General features: G+C 37.3%; 2 protein-coding genes across 2 annotated transcripts; one reads left to right on the forward strand and one right to left on the reverse strand.

The window, feature by feature from the left end:
- Positions 1-1,217: 1,217 nt before the first annotated feature.
- LOC111341613 (E3 ubiquitin-protein ligase RBX1) lies at positions 1,218-5,338 on the reverse strand. Its single transcript, XM_022948601.2, has 6 exons — positions 5,188-5,338; positions 5,059-5,086; positions 4,926-4,976; positions 4,213-4,283; positions 3,135-3,220; positions 1,218-1,411 (listed from the first exon to the last, which is right to left on the reverse strand). The coding sequence occupies exons 1-6, from the start codon at positions 5,275-5,277 to the stop codon at positions 1,399-1,401; spliced, it is 339 nt and encodes a 112-aa protein (XP_022804336.1). The 5' UTR covers positions 5,278-5,338; the 3' UTR covers positions 1,218-1,398.
- Position 5,339: 1 nt separating this feature from the next.
- On the forward strand, positions 5,340-23,351 carry LOC111341614 (uncharacterized). The gene is made up of 21 exons (XM_022948602.2): positions 5,340-5,675; positions 8,160-8,260; positions 8,869-8,938; positions 9,610-9,832; positions 10,718-10,817; positions 11,393-11,436; positions 12,141-12,218; positions 13,461-13,569; positions 15,021-15,108; positions 15,629-15,693; positions 16,343-16,449; positions 17,023-17,080; positions 17,206-17,262; positions 17,625-17,724; positions 18,026-18,065; positions 18,166-18,217; positions 18,652-18,766; positions 19,073-19,156; positions 19,631-19,757; positions 20,570-20,660; positions 21,027-23,351. Exons 1-21 carry the CDS (start codon positions 5,468-5,470, stop codon positions 21,111-21,113), a joined length of 2,004 nt encoding a protein of 667 aa, XP_022804337.2. The 5' UTR covers positions 5,340-5,467; the 3' UTR covers positions 21,114-23,351.
- Positions 23,352-25,033: the final 1,682 nt, after the last annotated feature.

Raw genomic sequence — 25,033 nt, forward strand, 5'->3', positions numbered from 1 at the left:
ATAATAACGGTTTATTCACAGTATATCCACATAAAAAGGTGTGGCTCTTCATCTGTGAAGGCCTACGATACTAAAATTTAGTTTTAAAACTAATTTATAATGACTAACTAAATTGTAATAAAAACTGTACAGGAAAGTAAATATGCAGAATATATTGGTTGGTGGTGGTGGTTGTTTCTATATCTTTACAAGGAAGACAAAGCGCGCGCCTTCAAGAACGCCTTGCAGAGCCTGCAGTATTCTTTAAAATCTGTACAATTCCTTATATTTGCTGGCAATTCGTTAAAAATCATGGCTGCTGAATGCTGAAAGGTGCCCTGTACAAATGCAACATAAAGCCTTGGAGCAACACTGGAACGGAGATGCCTGATGGATTTAACGACTTGCAAATTTAAATGGGAGGGCCAGTTATCAGAATACAGTGCTTTAAAAATAGTCTTTATTTAGACTGCCGGTTTGAAAGATGAGCTTTTGTTCAAGATTTTTACGGCTTTCCGTGCTACCTAAGTGTAAGGAAAGACCGCAGACTGTCACATGTTGCTTAGAATGATTAGGTAAATTAAAATGCCTAACGACTGGTTTCGATGTGTCCTTGTCATTCCTTTCCACGTCTCGAAGGTGTTCTCGGAATTTGTCACCTAGTCCTCTGCCTGTTTCGCCGATGTATATCTTTTTGCAAAGTGCAAGTTATGCAATAGATTACATTGGCGGAGGTGCATGTGAAGTGATCGGTGATCTTAATGGATCGTTTAGGTCCCGATATTTTATCAGTGTTGCGAATGAAAGGACACGTTTTGCATCGTGCACGAGCGCATTTAAAAGTGCCTGGTTCGTCATTAGTCTGAAAGGAACTTCTGACCAAAAAATTGCCTATGTTTCTGTCGTGTTATTTGATAAATGTTGTTTTTCTGACCTTGGCAAGGCTCACCTTGTGGGCAGATGGTTAGCATATCTGTTTATGTCAATCATGTTGTGAGATGTTTTGAGTCATTATCAAGTATAACACATTTTGATTGCAGTAAGAATCCTGTCTTTTTGGGAGAATCTCTAATTTTTTTATACTCTAACTCATTATGTACTGAGGACAATGTTACTGAAATCTGTTGTTGTAGGAAGTAGAAAATGAAGGTACTTCAAGTGTACTTTCACACCAAGAGAGACAAAACCTCTTTCCAGCGAATTAAGAACCATTCAATAATGTAACAAACAAGAAAGTGTTAAAGAGAAAAGGTTTTATTTTGATAACTGAAAAGGGACACAATGAAAAACAAACCTAGCAGAAATTAGATTCATTTTTACAAGTTTCAAAAAAAAATTGTCCTGGTAACTTTTTACAAAAAGTTGAAAGCTTCTTGCAAGGCAGCAAGGCCACCAGTAACAGAGGAGGCAGCTCCACCTTTACCGACCATACCTAAAAACACAAGAACAAAGCAAATAACTTCATTTTTGTTTCAAAGAATTAACAAAATAAGTACCATAAAAGCCCACGGATAAGCTGCACTTTTTTTCCAAAAATCGTCGCTAGAAATTGGGGGTGCGGCTTATCTGCGGGAACATTCGAAAAAGGTGTCGTGAATGTCCATTTTCGCGTCTGGTCTAATGCTTGGTTACTAAGCTTCAAATGTTCTGCTCACATTCTTGTTGTAATGCAAAAATCTATAGAAAAACTGTGTTGAATGAGAAATTCCTGTTAACAAATACCAGAAAAAGACCAATCAGATGCCAAAGTTGGTAGAAACGATGTTCATTATACTAAAGTGCTAAAATTGTGGGTAACACTGAAGTATTTTCTGTTGCAATGTTAATGATGAGTTTATGTTCAATGAGCAGTGGATGAAGAAGACTTCTCAAGACTTGACTTTGGATTTCTATTGATTTCCCTCAAAAAACTCTTTTTTCAAAAATTTGAGCTGCTAAATTTGGGGTACGGCTTATCTGTGGGTGCAGCTTATCTGTTTTTTTTTTTTTACAGTACTTTAATAATGACTGGATGAATAACTCTCCCTTCTGATTGCTTTTCATTCCTTGTAAATCAGTTAGGAGACTTTGGTGTTATATCAAGATAACACCTTCCTGCTGATAAACCCATCTTTTCTCATCAACTGTTGGCTGAATGATGTATTGAAATCACAAGGAATGCTCAAGATCAGATTGCTAATTCTCACCTCTGTTTGCTAAACATTTCCTTATTAATAAGTTACAAAAATTCGGTGTTAATAATAGTAATAGTAATAATAATAATAATAATAATATGTTTATAGAGTGCTTCAACTATAGGTCAATATTCAAAAGCGCTGTACAATAAGAATATAATTATATCAAATAGACCAAAAGTCACAAATTAAAAGCCTTTTTAAAAAGAAAAGTCTACAGTCTTTTTTTAAACACAAAAATACAGCTACTAGATCTTAGTCAGCGGTAAAGAGTTCCATAGAACTGGTGCAGCGTGGGTGAAAGCACGACCCCCAAATGTAGAGCAGTTGACTCTGGGAACTAACAGAAAAAACTGTGAGGATGAACGAAGAAACTGTGAGGACAACTTCCACCTGATTAGTTTGAGTATTCTCATTACCAGTTTGCTGGATAATGTATGGATATTATAGGGAGAAGTTACATGTTAATCACTTTTGGGAGCTAAAGGGCTAAAGGATGAAATAAAGTTAAGTGCTTTTAAAACATAGATCCATGTTTGTTGAGCGGGGAATAAAATTCGTTGAATAATTTCAGATTTTTTTGCCTTTGAAAGTTTTTTTCTAACACCGAGGCCAACTTCATTTAAGGCTTCAATGCAACCACAGGCACAACATCACTGAATTAGTTCCACGATTCATCGTGACAAGAAACTACCACTTAATCCTTTAACTCCCATGAGTGACCAAGACAGAATTTCTCCTTACAATATCAATACAATATCAAGCAGAAAAGTACTGAGAATAAAGAAAAATATCAATTAGGGTATTCCTAGTTGATTCCAAGACCAAATTCTCCAAACTAACATCATATGAATTTTATGGCAAAGAGTAGGGAGAGTTACTGATGAGATCTTCCCTTTCATCTTAGCAGAGTATAAGCATCCCAGAAAAGACTTAAATGACATCATAAAAGAAAAAAGGATTTTATTTCAGTTTACTCACTTTTGGAATTCCCACTCCCTGTTGTCCAGTGGACAGACTTGACGAGTCTTTAACCAACGGGAGATACAGTGGAAGTGGAAAGCATGCTGCAGAAAAATTTCAAGAAGCAGATTAAAATGGCACAGGTGCCTTGGTTATTTTTTGGGTCTTGTTTTCTGCACCCTATTTCATCATTTTGTGATTGAAGTCAGCTTCAAAACCATTCTTGGGATTAAACCTCTAGACAAGCTCTAGGTGTATGCATCAAATATTGGAATAAGGAAGTTTTTGTCTTGTAGAGGTGAGTGCTGTTAAGGAAGGAGTTCTATGACAAGAGAGCCAGCTATGATAGCTAAGATTTTGGCTGCCCACGACAGAAATGTTCACTGTAATTGATCCTCACAAGGCCATTTCATGAAATTAAACCCAATCAAATGTAAGGAGACTGCGTACTTTAAGGTGAAAGGAGGCATTTGCTATAGATAGGAAGACAACATTTGTGAAAAAAATCTTGGAAGAGACCTTTTTGAGCACCAAAGGTATTCCTGTACAGGTCTTCAAACAATAGTGTTTTATATTGTTTCTTATTATGACTGTATCCCGTGGAACTTGCATTAATTGGTTAATCGGTATTGAGTGGTCACCCCATCATTCCCCCTAGGTGATTATAACAAACCAAAGTAAAGCACATGCTCTGATCAGTCAATTCAGTGTCCATCACATGCCCATGGGTGTCTGCTGCTGACGTGAGCAAATGCAAAGACTAGTTTTTCATGTGCACTTGTTTTTTCTGGTCATGTAAGATTTGTTAAATAAAAGAAAACTCTTTTGCTACAATGTATCTGTTATGTTATAAAACAAATGGTAAACGCCACAGTGTACACTATTGAGTTATGGATGCACTTGGGAAGTTTGCTAAGCACTCAAGAAGCTAGAATAGCTCTCAGCTATTGCCTCATGCAACTCTTACAATTTTTTCATGCTTAATAACTTCCCACGTGCATAACTCAATAGTGTACACTGTGGTGTTTACCATTATTTTGTTAGTGGGTGAATACAAGTGCAATACAATGTACACAGTGTGCATCACTGCACTTACATTACAAACACCCCAAGCAACTGTGCACTCTTCACTAGTAGCAGAAGCCTGGTTTGCTTGGCATTCTATACCTGAAACATAAGCGAATGAAGGCAATCAACATGTCAGCATGGGGGCACAAGTCCAAGCAATGTTGCTAATTAATACAGGTACAGCATATCATAAATTGTACCTTCAAAGTATCTCAACCTTAATTTTCTGGGTCCTTATAGCTTGCCATTCAATAGCTAGACTGTGTTGCCCTTACTTAGGCAAGAGTACCATATAACCCCATACATTAATTATACATTCAGACTGGTAGACTTTGTTTTTAAAGTTTTGTTGTGAAAGACAGAGAAGTGGAATGCATAATTAATGTATGGGGTTATATGGTACTCTTTCCCTTACTTATTTAAACAATCATCTAGAGAAAAAAAATACAAAAAACTGTGTCGATTATACAAAGAGTAATCTTCTTGCATTAATACTGCTGTAGTAAAGCGGTCAAAATTGCCATTTTGGCACAGTTGCATCTAAATTCTTCGGAACCATGACAAATGCAGTCAAGGTATTTAAAGTGTTCGACTGAATATAGATAGAAAACAATCAATAAAAGAATAAAAGACACAAGTTGTGCCCTTAAAATTATCCTGACAGACTGATTATTAGCATTCAACAACAATTACAATAAACTACATAATCGTTTTAATTGTAGGTGTTTCACTGCGACTTACATAAATCCATAATGTGGTTTCTACAGATGGCACAGTTATCGACCACAATATCTGAAAAATTAAACAAGATTTTTTTCTGAGCAACAATTAAATCGATTCTTAGGATTTTCGTAGAAAAAACTGTCAAACGTACCCCAAGCCCATAGAGCAACAGCATTCCACTAAAAGAGATAGAAAGAAAGAAAGAAAGCATCAGTTTTAACCTACAAAATGTTCACAGAAACCAATTAGACTAAAAATAAGAATCAGGAAATTTATTCACTTTTTTGACTTCGAATCTTTTCTTGTTGGAACCCGAAGATGTCGATGGAACTGCTGGAGAATCGACTTCCATACCCTCGGCTTCGGCCATTTTGGTGAAAATTGTCTTCCTTTCCTTTGCGCAAGGTCAGCTTTGTATCCTCGCCTATTTGAAATGTAGCCATGCCTTCACAATCCAAGATGTTGGACCTCTAGTCGATTTTGACCTTTAGCTTCTTTAGATCATTTTTCTCACGATTATGTAGTTTTGTTCGAATACTATTTATAAAATACACTTAAAAATGGCTGTTTTAGCTCGGTCTTTGAGAGGCAGTAGCATTATAACGAATATTTATGGCGCCCTATCGCGGGAGAAATGTTACCCTGTTGTTCTGGCTTCGGTACGTTCTCCAAGATGGCAACAGAAAAGGTTTATGTCTAACCCTTTGCAAGGAAAGACAGTTCGTATAGGCTGTGCTTCTGGATTTTGGGGAGATTCAATTACGGCAGGTAAAAAAAAAAAAAACCACCAGTTTGTGATCAGACGTCGTGCTCCTGCCGTGTCGAACTCAATTCTGAAATTAAGTTCGACAAAAGCACGGCGCGGCAGAAGCACGGCGTCTGCGTGAGAGTCTACGCAAGTATGCCCAGCTTTTTCTTGCTACAAATTTTATTCTGCTTTTGCCTACTTGTGGTAATGTTTTTTTGGTGGGAGTTGGTGTAACGAGATGGTAGATTGCTTGAGTAAACATTGATGTAACAAATCATTATTACTTACTGAGTTTGCTTGTGCGAGAGGTGATATTTTACTAGGGTCTTGCTGTTTGTTTATTGAGAACCATACAGCTTGCTTCATAAATTTTGAGTAGTAGTTTGTTACTAGAGAAGTATAATTATCCCCTGCCCTTGCCATACTATTCGAGAAGCCCTTGTGGGCTCGAAGATAGCCAAAGGGTGGTAAAGAAACAACTGGGTCAATTAAACATACAAACAAAGTGATCATTAGCCAGGTACACCACAAAGGTCTGGGAAGAATTAAGTTCTTTCCTAAGGAATATGAACGTTTAAGTTTTACTGTAAGTGGCTAAACTGAGGGCTGTGCTCACAGAAGACCCTTCAGATTCTTGCATCTCTTTTGCATGCCCCGACACTCCTTCTCTGAATAAGTAAGGAGTCGGGTGTTACGAAAACGAAGACCTTCAAAAATGAAGACCTAAGGCCTAAGACCCGTGTCTTAGTTTTTGTAGTATGAAAATGAAGACCTTGTAAACAGAAAACCATAGAAATTACAAGTTAAACACACATTAAACAGCAACAACACTTAGTAATATAATACATAACACTTCATGCGTTTCTTCCTATTATTATACTGCTAGTACTACTGGCCTGTCTTGTCTGTTCTGTCTTGCTATGCGAGCCAATTTGGTGTTGATATTCTCGAGGGTTTCCTCGGGTAAACTTACCACACATAAAAATTATTATTCTGGAACGACAGGCAGAATTCGAATGCTAGCTGCCTTTGATTTATAGTTAGCATTGCGTGACAGAATAACAAAGAACGTGTTCTGTACAGGAAATGACTCTTGGGTTCTGTCAATAAATAATCTGTCTACTGTATTTCATAGCTAAAATAGATTCTGACGGTCGTTAAGCCTTCTCTGCTGGAAAATTCTTGTGAAAAAGTAGGCAATTCTTTTGGCTAATGCAGGGTCTTCATTTTCATAGTACGAAAATGAAGACCCTTTATTAAAGGCAGAAAATGCTTTGAAAGTATGATTGTAGACGTACCCTGAGCTCTAGTAATTGTTATTTCAGCTTTTGATATGTTAAGACAGTTCCGTGTGGTTTTTCTTGTTCTTTCTTCAGCCACAACTGCTTTCGGCACTTGGATTTGTTTTTCTATGCAATGAATCCAAGTTTGGAACAGACATCCCCGTCGAAGGAGCAATCGAAATATTTTAGGGCCTCACTAAGGTTAAGCAGGCTTTATTCAGGCTTTTTGAATGAGTCTTCATTTTCGTAGTACGAAAATGAAGACCTGGGGTCTTCGTTTTCTGTTACCATGAAAACAAAGACGAGGGGTCTTCAATAAATAATCTATGCCTTCAGTAGACATAGAATATTTATCGACAGAACCCAAGAGTCATTTTCTGAACAGAATGCGTTCTTTGTTATTCTGTCATGCAATGCTACCTATAAATCAAAGGCTAGCGTTCGAATTCTGCCTCCTGTTCCAGAATGATATGCATGGTAAGTTTACCCGAGGAAACCCTGAGAATATCAACACCAAATTGGCTCGCATAGCAAAACAGAACAGACAAGATGGGCCAGTATTACTGTCAGTATAACAATGGGAAGAAATGTATGAAGTGTTATGTATTATATTTTATTACTAAGCGTTGTTGCTGATCTTATTAGTAATTCTCTCTACTGTCTGTGATAGAATTCTTATGATATTCCTTATGAGAACTTGGTATCTGATCAACTAATAATCCACGGGTGGATATTTGTCTTTATTCTCATCATTGGTCTTCTTGATTTTGCATTGGCATTGTGAGGATAAATTCTGTCTTGGTCACTCATGGAAGTGAAAGGGTTAATGTGTGTTTAACTTGTAATTTCAGCATTTTTCTGCTTACAGAGTCTTCATTCCTTTTTGTACTACAAAAACTAAGACCGGTGGTCTTCCTTTTCGTACTATGAAAACGAAGACCAGATCTTAGGTCTTAGGTCTTAGGTCTTGGTTTTTGAGGGTCTTTGTTTTCGTAACACCCGTAAGGAGTCTGAGAATACTGAGGGGTGTTCTTGCCTCTGTCTAAATCACAGCTCTGGTATTGCAAGAGATCCTTGACTTCTATCAGTTATTACAATTTGATTCAGAAACATTGGAGACAAAGCCATCACATGGATAGGACGTGCTTAAAATCTAATCTAGATTGCACATCATCCTTGGCTAGTAATTTTACTTACAGTATTTTTTCATTTTCTCTGTAGCACCCCTGCTTGTTTCTGAGGGTAATATAGATTATCTTGTGTCTGATTACTTGTCGGAAATCACAATGTCTCTTCTTACTGAAGCTAAGAGAAGAACTCCGGTAAGCTCACTGTATATGTTCTTGTTTAGTTTCATCCATGATTTTAAATGCACTATTCTTTATTTTACTGGTACTTGGATTATCATTCACAAACATGCTCTAAAACAAGGGGTAACAAAATTTAAACCAACTAAAAATTGCAATAGATGAATATAATCTTAGAGTACTATTTTTACAATATACTTACAATGTGTATGATAAATTTAATTCCTCTGTGTTCCCTGTGTATGGGGGGGATACTGTTGATTTCTTGGGATTGATTTCAGTATCTGAGCAACTGCTTGCCAACCCCCTTCCCCCAAACCCAACAACTTAACAGTCAACTGATAACAAGTTAGGATTAGTGTTAAGTTAGGGGACAGGTAGGTAGGTATATCTTATACGCAGGTTTTGTTTTTGCAGTATATTCAACCCGAAACCCCAGTAAACAACACAGATTTGATTTCGCCAGGCAAGATGGCTCACTAATTTTTTATTCCATGTGGATCCAGAAGACCTTGTGGTCATACAGGCACAGGGGGCCCATACTAAATACATTACGGTTTTATTCTTTTTAACTGTATACCAGTAAATAATAAAGAATGGAAGCGATGATTTTTTTTTTTCAGACCATGGGGTATGCACCTGACTTCATACTTGCTGTGATAACACCACTTATCAAAAAAATCAAAGAAAAAGGTGTGAGTGACTAGGTACCAACATTGTCAAACAATGATCACACTTATATTGATTGGTATGAGTGACCAGGTAGCAACATTGTCAAACAATGATCACGCTTATATTGATTGGTATGAGTGACCAGGTACCAACATTGTCAAACAATGATCACACTTATATTGATTGGTATGAGTGACCAGGTACCAACATTGTCAAACAATGATCACGCTTATATTGATTGGTATGAGTGACCAGGTACCAACATTGTCAAACAATGATCACGCTTATATTGATTGGTATGAGTGACCAGGTACCAACATTGTCAAACAATGATCACACTTATATTGAATGGTATAGAATGAAAGACTTCATATGGCTCAACAACTGGATATTCTATTAATAATTAACAGGCAAAATTAAAAGAAGAATAAGCAATCGTTGTTGGAACCCAAGTGGATAGGGGAACTATGAGGCTTTTGAGCTAGCTTCTTTAAATTTTTAATTAATCTCTTTAAATTATTAATTATATTTATAACACTACCTATTAGTTTCATCATAAAAGCCTTTATTTTTTTTTCAATGCTATAAAAATTGTGCAATACCAGAAGCCATACTCAGTCTCAGACTGTCTATTTTTCTCAAAATGAAGCCTTGAACAAGGTCACAATTCAGATTTCTTATTTGACGTACAGGTATTCGTTTGGTTAGCAATGCAGGCGGAATCAATCCACATGAGTGTGCCAAAGCTTTGATTGCTGCTGCAAAAGAAAAAGGTGTAACTGACTTGAAAGTTGCCGTGGTCACTGGAGATGATCTTATGGGGGACATTGAACAAATAAGGCAGACTGGCATTAAAGAGATGACAAGTGGTCAAGACTTCCCAGGCAGTGTTGTCAGCATGAATGCGTATATAGGGTAAGAAATAGTGGCTACTCATATTTGTAAGATGTTGTGACCCGTATAAGGCCCTCATCACTATTATCAGTGAAGAAACAGCATTCTTGTATGTAGAAGTCCTAGAAATAAGTAGAACTGATATAACAGGGCTGTGGTCTAGTGGCGCCCGGTGGCCCCTGGCGTCTTACTTTTGCTCTTGGGCGACTCAGGAATCTTAGTTTTTTTTATAAAAAGCATATGCTGAGCACCCTGGATTTCACAGTTTCAGAGCACTGGGCTCACTTCAATTTTTCCTAGAGTACAGCCTTGATATAAGTATATGATTAAGCTTGTTCTAACAGACTAATAATAAATTATAAATTAGCAAGCAAAGTCTGAGCAGTCCTGAGAGTTAGCTACAAGCATAACAAGTATACTTACATGAAAGATTCATAAATGATGTTCCACAGCAGCATACATATTGTCCATACTGTTCTCTATACACTTCCTTCGGTGCTGAAAAGGAGAATTTGAGTTTCAGCTTGTTTAGTTGATGGTCGTTTCCTTTACTCTCGTGACCTTAATGTGCGATTCAGGGGGGAAATCGTAAGAAAGAATTTGATGCTATTTACCCTGAAGGATCAAAGGTTGCATACAGTGCTATCAATAATGATCATTTCCTTTATTCTTGTGACCTTTATGTGTGATTCAGGGGTGATATTGTAAGGAGAAAGTAGATGCTGGTCACTCTTTTAAAAAGCATCAAAGGGTAAAGTCATGGAGCCCCCCTTGCCAAAGTGAAATACAATTATTATTAATAAATAATATTATAATTATGTTTAACTAACTGACATTATTAGTACATTAATTTTTTCTTGTCCTTGGAAAAAGCCATTTTAATTTCCCTCTTTGTTTAATTTGTAGAGCCCTTCCCATTGCCAGGGCTTTGGAGCTTGGTGCCGATGTAGTTGTGACTGGACGATGTGTTGACAGTGCTTTGGCTCTTGGACCTCTTATCTATGAGGTACATCCCTGGCTTATCAAATGTGTATCTTGTGTGAATATAAAAGTTCAGCTAAAAATATGAATTTTACATTGCTAAGGTGAATGAATTAATCTTAAGTTTTTGGTACAAATCCATAAATTTTGCTTATTTTGTTCTCTTTACTTGATCACAAAATTGCGTGCTTGTTATTGTGTTGACAATGCTACAGTAGAACTGTGCTAATTCAAACAGGATCTGATTTCTCCTGACCACATTTTTTTCAGTCATTTACTATCAGCTAACTTGAACTCCCACTAACTTGAACCATTTTTTGTTTCCCTTGGGAGTTTGAGTTAGTGGGGGTTCTACTGTATTTAGAATGTATTGCATCACAACATCCCCAAGGCCTGACACTAACTTTTCAACTTACTAGCCAAGTGGCTCAGATGACAACTGAGATGTTACAACAATTTCAGTTTGTTTACTAGCCAAACTGCCTTGTGGAAATTGAAAACCACCAGCCAAAACTGAATTTTTCCTAGTCTATGGCTAGTGGGCTACCATTAGCATCAAGCCCTGATCCCTCCAAATAAAATCAGTATCATCTTTTGTAGTTTGGATGGAAGCCAAATGATTATGATTTACTCGCATCTGGAAGGTTAGATCTATGAAAATGATGTATGACTATAAACTTAAATTATTATTTATATATGATCTGGTTATGAAGGATGAATTTAGCATGAGGTTCAATATACTTGCAACCAAGACAGAATTCACACCTACTCAGCAATATATGTTTAATTAAATTGGATTAGCTGAATGGAAATCAGAAACAGAATCCTGAAAAACTGAATTTCCCATAGGATTCAAGTTACGCTAAATTGTATTTTCAATGTGATACACTTGAAGTCTACATTTTAAGGAACTTGTACTTACACTAAATGAAAAAAATAATTTAACCATGTTTAAAACCTGTTTAAGTTTTGGTGTGAATGGAGAGCCAGCCTTATTGGCTTTGAATTCTCATAATATTTTGCTTGACTAAGGTGTTAAGTTTTAGATAATGACAATGCATACGATTTTTTCCTGACGCACTCAGAGGGCCAGAATCTTGAATTGTCAAATCTGATTAGCTAATCACATGCTCAGAGCTGGTCTGACTCTTTATAATATGGTCAACAGTTTGGAATTTTTTCCATGCCATTTGCAGTGATGGTAGAAAAGCAAAAATGTCATAGTTAGACTTCAGCCTTTGGCTGAAAGACCCTAAGACTTCAGGCACAGTTTTTTCCCATATATAAGAGGGCCTCCTGCCCAGCAAATAGTTCATATTATATATTTACTAATTCTAATAACTTTTAGTTTGGTGGGTCATTTAATTGAGTGTGGGGCCCAGTGCACCGGAGGAATCTTCACTGACTGGCAGACTGTGCATAACTGGCAAGTACTTCAACCTATAAATTACATTTATATGGTGAATTTTGTAAAAATTGGGTTTTGATATTTTATTTTTTCTTGGGATTGTCGCAGCAGTAACTATATTTGGATAGCTTATTTTTGTCTGAACATTTGTCTTTATCTTTTACTAATTGTCTCTTTCATCATTTGCTGATTGTATCACGTACTGAGTAGAAACTTTTAATCTGAGAAAGTCTTAAGCACTCTAAACAACAAACGTGTCTATTTACAATGATAAGGTTGAGATCGGATGTCAGCATTATCAGGCGCCTCTGGCAGCCGCTTCAGTCCTTGTAACGATCTCACCTTCCCTCCCATCCCACCCCAGGGGAGGACATCCACCACACAGTAATCTCGTGCGTGGGAAATTAACATCTCCTACCCCTAACCCTGCAGGAGACGGGGCCTATACAGTTTATTCGTCCTTATCCAAGAAGACTAGAATATCTATCCATTTCTTGATATTATAGAAAGGTAGCAAATTCTCCTCACTTATTTTAAGACCAGGAGTATTGGTCTGGCTGGGGCTCGATTCCTCCACCTCCCGCACAGCACAATCCAGCACTCCAACCAATTGAGCTAACCAGAAGGCGGTTAGCTCAATTGGTTAATCTCAACCCTTTACACCCTAATATCAGTAGGCATATTCTCCATACTGTTCTCTATACATTTCCTAAGATGCTGACAAAGAGAATTTGTTTAACAATCAAGAGCTTGTTAAGTTGATGATCATTTTCTTTTATTCTCGTGCCCATAATATCAGATCCAGGGGTGATACACTGAGTCAGGAGAAATTAGATGTGAGTCCCTCTTAGGGGTCAAAAGGTGAACTCTGAACCTGAAGTCTCTCAAATTGTCTGCTAAAAAGCTAGTGTGTGGTTTTCATCGGTCTTTTTTTTTCACTGCTTTTGAGATTTAATGTATAACAAGAAAAAAAATTTGTGTGGGATTAACTTTTTTCCTCTGCCCATTTCTTACTTATAAGAAACAGAGAGTTTCCTATTTGTAATTCAGCCAAGGACCTGGTAAAGGAACTGCCAGTCAGTGGAACTTAATTGTTTTCATAGTCTATTACATTTGTATCTGGAGAATGGCCTGTGGTAGACCAATTTATCTTTACAGAGGCTCACGAATATTTTTTTTATCATTTTACATAATTCCTGTACACTTCATTTTGTGTACATCCTGTGTACCAATCTGAGTGGGTTAACTATATTTCTTTAGGGACATTATTGGTTATCCCATAGCTGAGTGTGCTGCAGATGGGAAGTTTATTATTTCAAAGCCTCCCAAAACTGGTGGCTTGGTTTCTCCAGCTACTGTAGCTGAACAGGTTAGAGGAAGATTTTTTGTTGTCTTAATCGTTATTATTATTATTATTATTATCCTCTCCTTTATCACAGTCTTTGCTGGTGTTCTTTTTGTGTATCAGCCAGGCGCAAACTGTGCACCTGGAGCGTCAGTCACTTTAGTCAATCATTCTGTTCATACACTGAACACCTTTATAAGGATTTGCGCCGATCCCAGCATGCAGATCTTTTGAATCTCTGTCATAGTAGCTCTCTCTGATCCTTTCTTGTTGTTTTCTACCATACCCTTCTTCACTGTACCAAGCGGACCAACAACCACAGGGATCACTATGGTTTTCATAATATGCCACATTCTCTGTATTTCTAGTTCTAGGTCTTTGTACTTGCTTTTTTTTTTCAGTTTCCTTCAGTGCAATGTTTCTGTCTTGTTATTATTATTATTATTATTATTATTATTATTATGTCGCAGAGAAATCAACTGAATGCTACATTCTAATCAGGTAGCACAGGGCGAAAACCGTAACCTGTGAGCCATGGAGTAAAAAAATAAATGTACATTAACGAATCCTAAAAAGCTTTTCCGTTGTGTCTACGGTCCTCCTTCTAACAGGAAGTCAAACTGCCACCTTGAAAGTCCGGGCAATATTCAGCGTGCCCGAGAGCACTGCCCTCTGCATCTTTCGCAGTACGTCTGTGCTTCTGCCTCCCACCAGCTTGTGCATCATGACATCCAGCTCCCGTGACCACCCCCCAAGGGCATCCACAATGATGTTATATTGCTTCACCCCGTAACCTGGGAACTGCTGCCTTAGTTCCCAGTGAAGGGGTCTGTACTTCAGTGTCTTCTCTTCATCCTTTCTTGTCCGATTGTTAACCCACGGGCAGCTCATTTCCAGCGTCACAACTCTCTTGCACATATGATTTACAATGCGTGCATCCACCCTATTGCATCTGACCTCTTGTTGATCAGCATATATAGGGACATCCCAATAAGCTTTAACATTCTCTGACTCATACATGGGCTTCGGCTTTTCGGGTGAGTACCAGGGTGGTATCTTGTCTATAAATCCCTCATCATACAACAGTTGGTAAAACAGTACCTTCAGTGCTGCATCATGTCTAGAGAGATACTTGCTCTGGGCCAGCGCACTGCATCCTGATTATTATCCTGCATTATTATTATTATTATTATTATTATTATTAATTATTATTACTATTTAAGATTTGCCAAGATTTCCAAATGCTCTAGTTTGTGCCTAATCCCAGTAGTGATCAACATGTAACTTCTTATAATATCCATAGATTATCCAGCAAACAGGTAATGAGAATACTCAAACTAATCAGGTAGATCTAACACCAGTATTCTTATAACCAGTTACAAGGAAATATTTAACAGCTAGAGGGGAGAAGTGACAATCATATCTTGGGATGCCATGGGGTTTAAGTAGGAAATCTCTTTTTCTTTTTCCACCAGCTGGTTTATGAGCTTGGAGACCCAGCCCAATACATTCTCCCAGATGTGACTTGTGACTTTACGCAAGTCAGACTTCAAGGACTAATTGGTGAGTGATGTAGATGCAGAATCTCAATATCCCCTGCTGATTCATTTCTAGACTAACCTTGTTTTTAATGTTTGCTGTATACTAGACAAATCTACATATTACATTGGTTACTTTAGGGATACAATGTAGTTCACAATTTTCATTGGTAGAATTTTTCCCTGGTCAACATTGATGTCCCTCTGCAAGTGTGCATTGTACCCTTCAGATTTGTTAATTTATGGAGCTCATTGTCTTGAAGATACATCATGTCCTATTTTTATTTCCATGTGCTTGAGGGTAAATCCCTTTGTCTACCTCTCTAGCATTTATTTAACAAAATATGTTTTGACTTGTTACATTCCAACCAATTATAAGTAGGTGATTTGCTCAATTTCTGGTGGAGCAATTAGTTGTCTGTGATGATTGTTTCCAGTTTGTTTGACTGCTTTTTGCTGTGAATGAAATGGAAGAAATTTCTGAAATGTTTGGATGGAAAGAGCCAATTAGGAGTTGAAGTAATTGAACTTTCCTTCTGGATTAGGTTATGATGGTGGAGCAGTTCTTGTTCAGGGTGCAGTTGGCAAACCAGCCTCAGATTCGTACAAGGTATTTTTGAGTTAGTGAAATAAAAGGAGTAAGTTTCAAGTGCTTTGTCCATAGCTATTTTCATGCATGTGAGAATGAAATCGTCACCTCAAAACTATGGATGTGATCCCCAAAAAGTTCTACAAGTGCCTTGATTTTTAATCCATGATTCTTGATTCTTGATTGTCGATCCTCAAGCCTTGATCCTCAAGCCTTGATTTCAAGGATTGAGTTTCGAGTCAATACTGTCAACCTACTTTTGAGCAGTACTGTAATTTGGTTTTATCAACTGAGTTGATAAATAAATGTAAATTGGACACCATAAAGATTTAAGAACTCTTTATACATTGTGGCCAATGTACGTTTATTTATCAACTCAGTTGATGAAACCAAATTATTTTTTATACAGCGTATGGTTTCTTCCAATGAGGACCAATGAGTCGTAGAAGCCCGACGTGGGTAAAGTAACAACTCCTCATTTTTAAAACCCATCATGATATTTGTTAAACAAAGAAGTCTTTGACGTCACAAATAAAATTGCAGAAATTGTGAGCAATTTGCCACTGACCCAGTTCCCTTTAATATTGGGTAGTCTTGGTGTCTTTTCTCCATTCCGGGTTTTTTTTAATTTTGTCTCGGGCAAATGTCCATAATTTATGTTTTGTAACAGGTGTGTGCAACGTATACAGACGGTTTTCGTGCCACCGCTGTTTGCCCTGTTGGAGGGCCGTTTGCTTCACTTAAAGCTAAGAAAACTGGCGAAGCCCTCTTGAAACGGTAAGGATTTGTTGACGGCCACTGAGTCGAGACGGTATCCTACTGCATTGTTAGCTTACTGGGCTAAAGATTATCTTGTTTTGAACAACCTGACCCTAGTAATTTGAGTCACTAGTTTTGTCTGCAAACTATCTCCTTTTGACTTATACATGAATATGATTTGCCTTAGGAAAGTATGCATGATGCAAAAGATTTATCACGTTCAATGTCTTTATATAAATGATTGTTTCCTCTTAGAAAAATTTTCAACTGAGTTTCAAGTATTCCGGGATTGCATTGGTTTTGCTTTACTTCGTTCTGTGATTGGTCCAGAAAACTTGTACCATTCTCTTGACCAATCAAATGCAAAACCAATCACGGCCTGGACGCCCACGTTTTCCCGCGCTTCAGGCGGTTTGCCTTTTTTTTTATTTAAGCTCTCATTGGCTCTTAGAGTATTTTCCTTTCTTCTGATTGGCCGTTGTAATTTCTTTGGTTTTGGTTTTTTACGACGGTCAATCAAAAGCGCTTAATGACCCTCGTGCTTCATCTGGAAATCATCACTATCTAATTGCTTTTGCAAAATTTTCAAAGGACAAGAAGAATGTTTGAACAATTAAAGCTGGGTGACTACACACGAACTCATATTCAGGTAAGAGTGCTAAATTTGGGCTGCTGTGACATCGATATCACATGTTGCTGTGTCGTTTAAGTTCTGTTTTTAGTCAATATATTTGAACAACACCTTCATTACTGCCATACACAATTATGTGTCAGGTTTTGGGCTCAGAGGAGACCTATGGAAAACATGCCTTTCCAGGGATCATGACAGCGGTACGTAATAGAAATGGTGTAAGACACATTTTTGGAAAGTCTTGAGGCATGCAAAATAACCTATGTGAATCTAAGAGAAACAATTTGGGCTGGTCTGGAAAGGGAGTTAGGCGAGTACATCTGAGTGGGGTGATAGGAGTGTACACAAAAACTCACATAAATGTATGATCTCTCTGCCTAAAAATGCACGTTTATCCAAGCGACCAGCATAAGTTATGAAGGTGTCTTGTCCTTGCGCAGGTTTTCTGCTTACAGAAACTTCAATTTGAATAAAACTACCAGAAGAAGCAGCAAACTCGCAGCACAATTTTGAAACGAATTGACAATTTCACACTGTTTTTTTTTTTTTTTTTTTATCGAAGAATCCCAGGGAAGCGGTTTTATGGCTGGCAGTTCACCACCAGCAGAAGAAGGCCGTGGAATTGTTTGCGTTGGAAGTTGCTTCTGCTGGAACTAGTATGGGTGAGTTTGAGTATCTTCGCTGTCAACATTGCAACACCAATTACTAGGTTTAGTTTAGAAAATATGGAAGAGGGAAAACCCAAGTAGAGCTTAACTTTCAGTATTCATCGTAGTTGCTGCACTTGTATGCAAAACTATCCCAAAAAATTGGAAATTAATATGGACGTAAGTCGAACCTAATTCACTTATGCTGGGCCTTAAAGAATTTGTTCTGTAACCGTTTGCATCCCAAGAAAGTACTTTGTATGCTGATTAACTCCTACTTAGCTTTTTCTTTTTCAACAATCTTATTCTTTTATAGCCCCTGGATTGACTGCCATCGTTGGAGGAAGACCTAGAGCGTAAGATTTAATTTTTTTTTTTTTTTAGCTACATCCGATTCTACAAATGTTTTGTTTTGTCTTCGACCTGTCCACGAAAAAATTCTTTTTTCTTGTTTAGCTCTCCGTTGCTGAGACTGTATTCTTTCTTGTATCCTAAAGACAAGGTTAAGGTAGGAAAGTAGTTTTCCACAATCACGCCATTTTACCTTAAAAGGGCATCGAAACGCGCAAAATATGCCACGGTATTGCACTGTAGAACTGGACAAATAAAGGACGGAAAGTGGAACAACAAAATGACCAAAGTGAACGATTCCAACTGACTTTTTTTGTCTCGGTTTTCCTGCAATTTGAGGGGTAATTTTAAACAACTCTAGAATGTGACTGTTTGTTTTGTTTTAGCGTTGACTTCTCATTGGCTAGGAAAAAGATTCGATATAGAACAAAAATTGTGCGATTCGTGAATAAATCGCATTGCTGAGAGCCAATCAGATAGCAAGGATGACTAGGATTTCAATGATGTAATACAAAGAAACATCAAAGAAATCGTCGACAATTGCTCTAAGAATTGATCTTTTCAGATTTGATTTACATTCATATGCTTCAGGTTGATATCTTTATGAATGGTGAGCATGTGGAAACAGTGTCTCCCTCAGTACAAGAAGAGCCAGAGACAGAACATGACAGAGAGTTACCATCACATGATGCGATGCCAAAAATTCGTAAGTTTGAGAAATTATTTGAATTTAAACGCGGATTATCACTTTCGACGGAGTCGGATTCGTTATCAAAATCATAAAGCGATTCGATCTGGTGAAAACCAAACAAAACGGAATCGAAAGAGAAATATAAATGCTGCCTACGACTGCGTCGCTTACGATCCAGTGAAAACTGGATTTCATTTAGAGTGGATTTATTTTCCGTGTATAGATCATGTGGTTAGACGAATGATGGAATTACTATTAGTCTGCTATCGAAATATGAAGTTGGCGCAGTCATAACACTGTTTTTGTGTCCATCCCCTAAAGGAATGCTTAAGGGCCGTTGTACATTTCCACTTAGCTCTTTAGCACTGACGAGGAGTGGTGATAAAGGAAACAACGTCAATATAGGTAAAGTGTATATCCCTATTGCGCCAACTCGTTTATTTCTTCTTCTAAATTGAGAGTTTCATCAAATTGTACCGGGAACTTAATTTCTACTCTTTAATCTCATTGGTCGCGGAATTTTGCAACTCTTTCAAACATGCAAAGCCCGAAAAATATAAAATGGAGTTAGAAACATGAACATTGTGGAAAGCAGGCGCGTAGCGTGGTCATTTTTTCAAGTACGCACAATTACATATGATCTAGAAGCCTAAGTAAACCGAGCGAAAAATACCGCGTTCTTTATTTCTTGTTCGAAATAGTTGTTTGAATGCAAGCAAAGAACAAAGCGTCTCGCCCTTATTTTGAGCAAACTTGGCGCAAACACAACATTGTTTTCAAAATTTTCTGGTCACTTCAAGTACGCACGTGCGTATATGCGTATAGGACGCTACGCGCCTGGAAAGCTTTCTGTTTTGAAACCTATTGAATCTTTTTCAGGTGTAATTGCTCGCCACCCTTCCTATGTTCCCTTCATACGAGCGGCACTGACCGAGGAAAGTGTCGAGAAGTATTTTAGGCACTTGTTTCCTACTCCTCCAGAGGAAGTGCATTGTAAAGTTAAAAGGTGAGCATGAGGGGGAAATTATAAGGAAAGGAAATAGGAAAATTTGTTGTCTTTGCACTTAGGCACAGGTTTTATTTATACATCCAACCAAGAAAAGGGCATCTGATGTTTGGGGTTAGTTGTCACAAAAAACTAGCTTGGACAAATTCCACATAGAAAAGCTTATGTTTAACAAAGACGACTTTGAAAATTGTTTATCTGCAAGATACTAGTAGCTTCTGTTACGACAAGTTTGCACTTGGAGTACGACCATGGATAGATGGACATAACACTTTTCGTGGAAAGTTGACTAATTGCTGGAAGAGCAATTTTTTTATTTAAGAGCGACTCTGTGGAATGTTAGAATAAAATCCAGTTTCCTCGCAACCGGCGAGGCTTTTACCAAAACAAATCGAGGAACCAGTGTTGGGAGATACAATGTAAGTCCCTTGTATTGATCATGGAACATCTCGAAGATTTTGTTTGTCACTGAAAAGCTCTTTTCAAGGTGCTGCGACACTTAATAGTATTGATTGCATTTGGGATATCTCACTTAATTTCAATTGACCTAAAAGAGGCGCAAGACAACTTATTCTGACATTGCAAGAAAAATCTCTGTTACGGTAATGCTTTGGTTTTGTATAATGCCCCAACAAACAAGAGTTAAGGAATGGGAAGCTGATGTAGGTGGATTACATTGTGTGGAAACTTGGTTTTATGCTTAATTCATTGTTGATTAAGTTACATCTGTACGCAGAATGTATTATTCGTCCTATGCCTTCCTTACAAATTGCAAAGTCACATGTAAATAAACCTGCATTTTCTTATTGCAGATATGAACTTCCAGGGATCAACGCATTTAACTTTGTCTTAGAAAATGCTTTAGGAGGCGGCGGGGTGGCATCATTACGAAGCGACCCACAGGTGAGGAGGCTTGGGACGCACAACACATATGTGCAGCAAGTAAAGCAGGTCTTGTGACCAAAAACCCTCGGCATCTGTTACTTCTTGTGTAACGAAACTCAGCTGTGCCCTTTGAACGGCTCTTCTGTCAGTTAATCTCTTTACTTTTACTCTGTATTTCTCGAATTCCGGGTTTGCATTTTGTAAAGTATCATATCGTCCATCATTGTTGAACCATGGTTGAACAATTTAAGCTAAAGGATCAATTGCTAAGAACTCGTGTCAAAGTGCTCGCTGGGTATTATCCTGAATTGTTACGAGAGGACGAGTTTTGTTTTGTTTTGATTTTTTGTTTTGTTTTGTTTGTTTTTTTTTTTTCATTTGCAGGGAAAAGCTCTTGGTCAGATGCTTCTAGACTTCAAGATAAAGAATGTTCCTGATATTTTACCATCTGTTATTGAACCCAGCCTTTGAGGACTAAGCTTAAACTTGGTTTTTTACCAGCGACACAACATTCTGATCGCTCAGGCTTGTTTTAATGGAAACACTAATTACGGTTGACAAACTCAAAAATAATCATTCTTACTGATTTGGTTTTGTCTGTGACTATCTTGTTGTCAAGGCGGGAAGGTAAAGGTTACGTATGAAGACACGATCATAATGACGTATTTTATGTTAAATGTATCCTAACCCATCAACGTCCTAAGTTTTGTAACATTTTCGTAACAGCTTTTAACAACCATAATGGCGTCCTTATCGTTCGAGGAGCATAACCAATCCCGTTATATCCTTCTTCCACATCGTAACACCGCTATAATCTTGAAAATCGCTAATACATTGCTACTGCGAACCGAGAAAATGCAAATATTATTAAACATAACGCAATGCAAAACTAATTAGTTATATCTAAGATATCTTGCGAGTTTTTTTTAGTTTTAACTAAGGCAGAATTTCCTTGGATGCCTTATGGAGAGTTTTACATTTGCGTAGACGGTTGCATACGGGCTTGACGATTAAGATGGAAATCAGTGAATTTTCATACATCTGGCCATGATTACACACGAATCGTTTGTTTCGCGAAACTCGAAAATTAAACAGATAATCGGATAATAGTTTCAGTGGCCAGATTATTTCCAAATAAGGGACACTAGTGATCAATACATACATTGCTGGCGTTGCGCTATTGCGTACATTTTTAGGCGTCTTGGCATATATGATGATCACTGCCGTACTTTCATGAGTATAGGACTTCGCTGCGCTCGTGGCGAGCTCCGCTTATAAGTTTTTTTAGACAAAATTTTGCATAAGGATGGCACAAATAGCTATCTAAGTAAGGTATAGTTGTAGGTAATTTGACCCCTTATATTGTGAGCACTACTTGTCTGATACTTGACATGTTACGGAATTCCAAGGACATATGGCCTTTTAGTGTTTCAGTTTCAAACTGCACTATGGAGTTTTTGACCATAGGTCATTCTTTGAAAATTACAAGTTAAATGATTTTTTAATAACCAGGATTACCAGTCTTTTCTAGTTCCGTTAAATGTTGCCCTCACTTCATTTTGTTAGGAATACAGCTTTGCCTTTTACCTAATGAGCTTGAATGCGATCAATAACTGAGTTCTTTCGCTCCCAATAACTTATTAGTCTGCCATACAATTCTTATGATATAAGTTCAGAGAATTTGGAGCTGGAACAACTAATAATTCCCTATTTGACATTTTTCTTTATTCTCATCACTTGCTGCTTTATATTCTATTGATATTGTAAGGAGAAATTCTCTCTTGGTCACTCATGGAAGTCGAAGGACTGAGAAAGGATTATACGGCCTTTGGGATTGTGGTTGTCTGAATCGTCAAAGATGATGAGGTTAATGACAGTGACAGGTTCCCTATACCCATTTGCAAAATACAGTCACGTAAAGTATTTGGCCTTTTCTTGTATCACTTACAATATCCAAAACTCTTTCACGTCCACGCAAAATTCGAGACAATCATGTTGAATTAACATTTCTACTTTTCAAGTTTTAGTCTTGACAAGTCTTACGCGACGAAAGATAGCGTGATGTCTTATTTTTTTTGTGTAAGAACCATAAGTGGTCTGTTATATGACTTTTATCGATCCATATCAAGTCCAACTCCTGTGAAAATCCCAATCAGAACCTAACCACAGCCGTTCGAGAACGATACATACATTTCCAAAACAACAAAGTAGCCGGAAATTCATCACGCAAAACATAATGGTTCACGAATCACGTTTAACTCAACTCTTAGTGCACGGGTCACGTTTAAATAAAACAAATTCGTTCACGCGGACATAAAAAGATCTCATCTTCAATCACGAATTAAAAAAAAAGTCAAATCACGATTCACAAGAAAAACCAATCGCCCAATCACGCTTCACGTTAAAAGTATAGGGAACCCTCTGTCAATGCATCTGCTTAGATGTTTTGTGGCGAAATTTTGGTCGTTTTCTTCAGAAAAGTCAGTCATAAAATTCAACATTCAGCCTGGATTCGAAGTGAAAATCAGCATTAAAACCAAACAATAACTAATAGGATATATATTTTCTCAATATGTGTACAGATGTGTAAACAGTGTTTGTAGAAATTTGTCGAAGCGCTAAGATCTCTCAGGAGATAATGCTTGCGACAAAAACTGCATGTGCTTCTTAGTATTTCAGCAGGTTCGAAATAAAAGGGAAGTGATGGTGTCTGGTGTATATTATATCTTCTTCACAAAGTCAATATACGGCCACAAAACTTCATCTGAGTGAATTTGAGGAGAAAATTACGGATTAAGTCTAAGACTTGGTGGACAAACAGGCATTTTGGTTTCTTAAAAATATGCGGCCCAGCCTAGTGTGGATTTCTAGGAGATAGTAGTGACGCGGGAAACCTTCATAAACGCTTTTTGTAATCCTAGGACGTAAAAAGCGGAAAGAGCCTGTTTGTTGATTTCAGTTGCTTCCTTTTTTTGAGAGGAAAGATCAAATGAGGTCTTAGAATTGTGCATTACACCCGATGGTCTCGCTCCATTCACTGCATTCTTCCTTTGGACAATGAATAGATGTTATTTATCGAGTGGAAGTGATTTTTTTGTAGTTTATTTAGCAAATTCTGTGCCATTGTTAAGTACGTTACCCCAATCACAAACGGTCGCTGGAATCACAGCTTTTTGATTTGTTTTTAACGTTGTGATTTAGTTACCATGGCTGCCGAAATGGACCGATTATATTCATTCGGGTTTGATGGCCAGATTGAAGCAAAAACGTTGGTTTGTAGTTAGTAACTTTCTTTTACAGCACAAAATTGCTTAAGATTTTTTTTTAAATCACCGAGTTAATGAGCAAAGTAATATTCTCATGTTATTAACAGAAAGTGCCTTTTGTTATCAAACCGAGGAAGTGTTGACTGCGCTATGCCATTAAAAACCTTTTTTTTTTCATAGTTCTCTTTTCTAAAAGAGACGTAATATGAAATGCTGTCTGCGCCTAAATAATGATTCGAGATTGTAAAAAATTGAAAACTTTTATTTTTCAAATTCAAAATAAAAATACGAGCATTCATTATTAATATCTTGGCTCGGAAGAAAGTTACTTCTAGGATCACTCATCATTACTTGGGAGGCATTCGTTGTCTTTTAATGTGAGGAAGTGTTCATTGCGCTACGCCATTAAAAAATTTGAAAACTTTCGTTTTTCAAATTTCAAAATAAAAATACGCGCGTTCATTATTGATATCTTGGCATAAGATGAAGTTACTTCCAGGATCACTTATCATTACCCGTCATTACTCATCATTACGTAGGAGGCGTTCGTCGTCTTTTAATGCGAGGAAGTATTCTTTGCGCTACGCCATTAAAAATTTGAAAACTTTCGATTTTCAAATTTCAAAATAATTATTGATATCATTATTGATATCTCGGCTGAGATAAAGTTACTTCTAGGCTCACTCATCTTTACGTGAGAGGCACTCGTCATCTTTGTGCAAAAATTTGTTTAGGATAAATTATCAAAATAATTAGACAAGACCAAAGACGTTTTTCGTTTTGTTTTGTGTTTCGGCCTATTGAGTTGAAATTAATAAGAGTGACTACAATATTGGTAATAAAATGTTAGTAAAGATATAAGCATTAGATGTGAATGAAATATATCACTAAATAAGCTTCGGTGAGAAAGGCGTTGAAGGAAAAAACGATCCAGAAGAGATCAGCTAATTATTGAAGCAGTTCCTGTTCTTTTTTACTTTAATTATTCTAACAGGAGATGAAGTTTCTTTAGATAATTGCACATGTTCATTTTGCAGTGAGCGTAAAATCTCGTCACCATATGGCATCGTACGTACATTCTACGTAGGTTGCAGGTCAGTCAAAATGCACCCAGCAGATTCATTT

This window comes from Stylophora pistillata, chromosome 9, assembly GCF_964205215.1.
Source record: "Stylophora pistillata chromosome 9, jaStyPist1.2, whole genome shotgun sequence".
In the NCBI taxonomy this organism is placed as follows: Eukaryota; Metazoa; Cnidaria; class Anthozoa; order Scleractinia; family Pocilloporidae; genus Stylophora; species Stylophora pistillata.